Raw genomic sequence first — 2,857 nt, 5'->3', positions numbered from 1 at the left:
AAAGAGGAGAATGAAAAAGTTGGCTTAAAGCTCAACATTCAGAAAACTAAGATCATGGCATCTGGTCCCATCACTTCATGGCAAATAGATGGGAAACAGTGGAAACAGTGTCAGACTTTATTTTTCTGGGCTCCAAAATCACTGCAGATAGTGACTTGCAGCCATGAAATTAAAAGATGCTTACTCCTTGGAAGGAAAGTTATGACCAACCTAGATGGCATATTAAAAAGCAGAGACATTACTTTGCCAACAAAGGTCAATCTAATCAAGGGTATGGTTTTTCCAGTGGTCATGTATGGATGTGAGAGTTGGACTATAAGGAAAGTGGAACGCAGAGGAATTGATGCTTTTGAACTGTGGTGTTGGAGAAGACTCTTGAGAGTCCCTTGGACTGCAAGGAGATCCAACCAGTCCATCCTAAAGGGGATCAGTCCTGGGTGTTCATTGGAAGGTCTGATGTTGAAGCTGAAACTCCAATACTTTGGCCACCTGATGTGAAGAGCTGACTCATTTGAAAAGACCCTGATGCTGGGAAAGATTGAGGGCAGGAGAAGAAGGGGACAACAGAGGATGAGATGGTTGGATGGCATCACCGACTCAATGGACATGAGTTTGGGTAGGCTCTGGGAGCTAGTGTTGGACAGGGAGGCATGCTGCAGCTCATGGTGTTGCAAAGACTCAGACACAACTGAGTGACTGAACTGAACTGAAAGGACAGACTTTTGAACACAGTGGGGAAAGGAGAGGGTGGGATGATTCGAGAGAGTAGCATTTAAACATATATATTGTCAGTTTTTGAGGAGAGGATTGATATGATGGGTCATATAAATTTGGAAGTTAATTCTACAGGGTAAACAATAAAAAGGTGAAAGATGGGAGGTCAGGATGCTAGTGTTAGGGGGCTTTTGCAATAGCCAGTTGATAGAGGCTAAGGATATAAATCACTTTACCACCAAAGATAAGTCACCTTCTTTCATGGACTATTTCAGTCTACAGAATTCATGGGTTGACAATGATAAGCTCTGAGAAAAATTTTACCTAGCTTCTCTATTAGGAAAAAAAGGCAAAATAATTTCCATAAAACCAGGATCAAATTCATATTGATGTATGAGGAAATCAAACCGATATTGTAAACCAATTATCAATCAATCAAAATAAATATTATAAAGAAAACAAAAAACCAGGATCAGTGGGAGTTATGAAGAAAGTAATTCCAATGATTTAAAAAATTTAATGGTAAAGATATATTCCCAAATTGATAATAATTAAAAAGAAATTTTATCTTTAAATTATGAAAGTATGATAACACATTTACAGGAGACTTGGAAAATACAGAACAAGGTTACATATAGTTCCACCATATATTACAATTATTTTTTTAAATAGATAAGAATTTTAGTTGGAGTATCAATATCAAACTCTCAAAAAGTAATAGAATGAATATATAGATAAGTAGAAGGATACAGTAGACCTGGAAAGCACTGTGAACCAATTCAACATAATTAAGATTTATATAATTTTCACACAGTAGTAGGATACAAATTCTGTTCAAGTTCCCATAGACAATAAATTAGCAGACTCTGGAGCATATCCAGGGACATAAAACAAGGTACAAAAATTTCATGGTCTAAAGGTATTGAAATCATACAAAGTCTGTGCTCTTACCAAATTGATAGTAATTTTTAAATGACATTATTTGTTGCATTAGAGCTATGAATTTTCCTAGGGCTCTATCTTCTATTTTCTAATTGTGAATGAATGAATTACAATTTTTTTCTTAAATCCCTTCATCTCTTTTGCTAAAGAGATTAATAGAAATTGAAAGGAGAAAGAAACAAAAGGAGCTGAAGGAGAAGGAAAAGCAAGAAAGAAGGAAAAGACTAGAAACAGAGATGGGTGAAGATGCGGAATGGGAACTCCAGGAAGAAGACGAGGAGGAGGAGGAGGAAGAGGAGCCCTTACCCGAAATCTTTGTTCCTTCAACCCCCTGTCACATCCTCTGTGGATTTTACTCTGAGCCAGGAAAGTTCTGGATTTCTTTGGTGAGTAATAATGTAATAAATTTTTATCTCAGTCCTAATCCAATGTATGTATTATTTTCTATCACATTCTTAATTCCTTACTCTGTGCTAAGACTTCAGTTGTTTTCTACTATTGAAGGCTTGGATTTTGATAAATGAATGTGTTAATTTTTACATCATCTTTTATATGCCTGTCTACTATATCTTTTATCTATGATAATCACACATGTTTCAGAAGGTCAAAGGGAAGAAGAATCAAAGATAGAAGGGCAAAGGGCTAAGAGGTTTTCCAAGTGAGTCTGTCATTTTAAAATTTTGAGTATGATGGCAGCACAATCCACTGGACTTGCTTACCTTTCATTACCTACAACTATGCTATGTAGCCACATGGAAATCTGGGTAAATGGCTGTTTTTATTAATAGATGATCACAGTGCCACCATCAAAGAAATTGGGACTTGGCTAATAAGGAAGCACAGAAAAATGGGAGACAGGTACCTGGGAATGTTACCATAGTGTGACAATTACATCTCCTAAATACATATTTTCTACTCTAATAAAATATTTTATTGATCTATTGCAAAGCAAGATTTCCTTCACTATATAAAAAATTTGTGTGTAGTACCATAGCTTTCTTATCCATTCATCTGCTGATGGACATCTAGGTTGCTTCCATGTCCCGGCTATTACAAACAGTGCTGCGATGAACATTGGGGTACACGTGTCTCTTTCCCTTCTGGTTTCCTCAGTGTGTATGCCCAGCAGTGGGATTGCTGGATCATAAGGCAGTTCTGTTTCCAGTTTTTTAAGGAATCTCCACACTGTTCTCCATAGTGG

The 2,857-nt window shown here is 36.8% G+C and overlaps 1 protein-coding gene across 1 annotated transcript in view; it reads left to right on the top strand.

Annotated features, from left to right (window-relative positions):
• Positions 1-2,857, top strand: part of CFAP44 (cilia and flagella associated protein 44) — a 113,693-nt gene that overhangs the window by 42,712 nt on the left and 68,124 nt on the right. The window contains exon 17 of the mRNA XM_010852770.1: positions 1,806-2,042. Coding sequence (XP_010851072.1) covers positions 1,806-2,042 — 237 coding nt within the window. The remainder of the gene's footprint in view (positions 1-1,805; positions 2,043-2,857) is intronic.

The sequence above is a fragment of the Bison bison genome, unplaced genomic scaffold, assembly GCF_000754665.1.
Source record: "Bison bison bison isolate TAMUID 2011002044 unplaced genomic scaffold, Bison_UMD1.0 scf7180017864314, whole genome shotgun sequence".
Taxonomy (NCBI): Eukaryota; Metazoa; Chordata; class Mammalia; order Artiodactyla; family Bovidae; genus Bison; species Bison bison.
The sequence above is the reverse complement of the archived record's forward strand: the minus strand, read 5'-3'. Positions and strand labels throughout refer to the sequence as shown.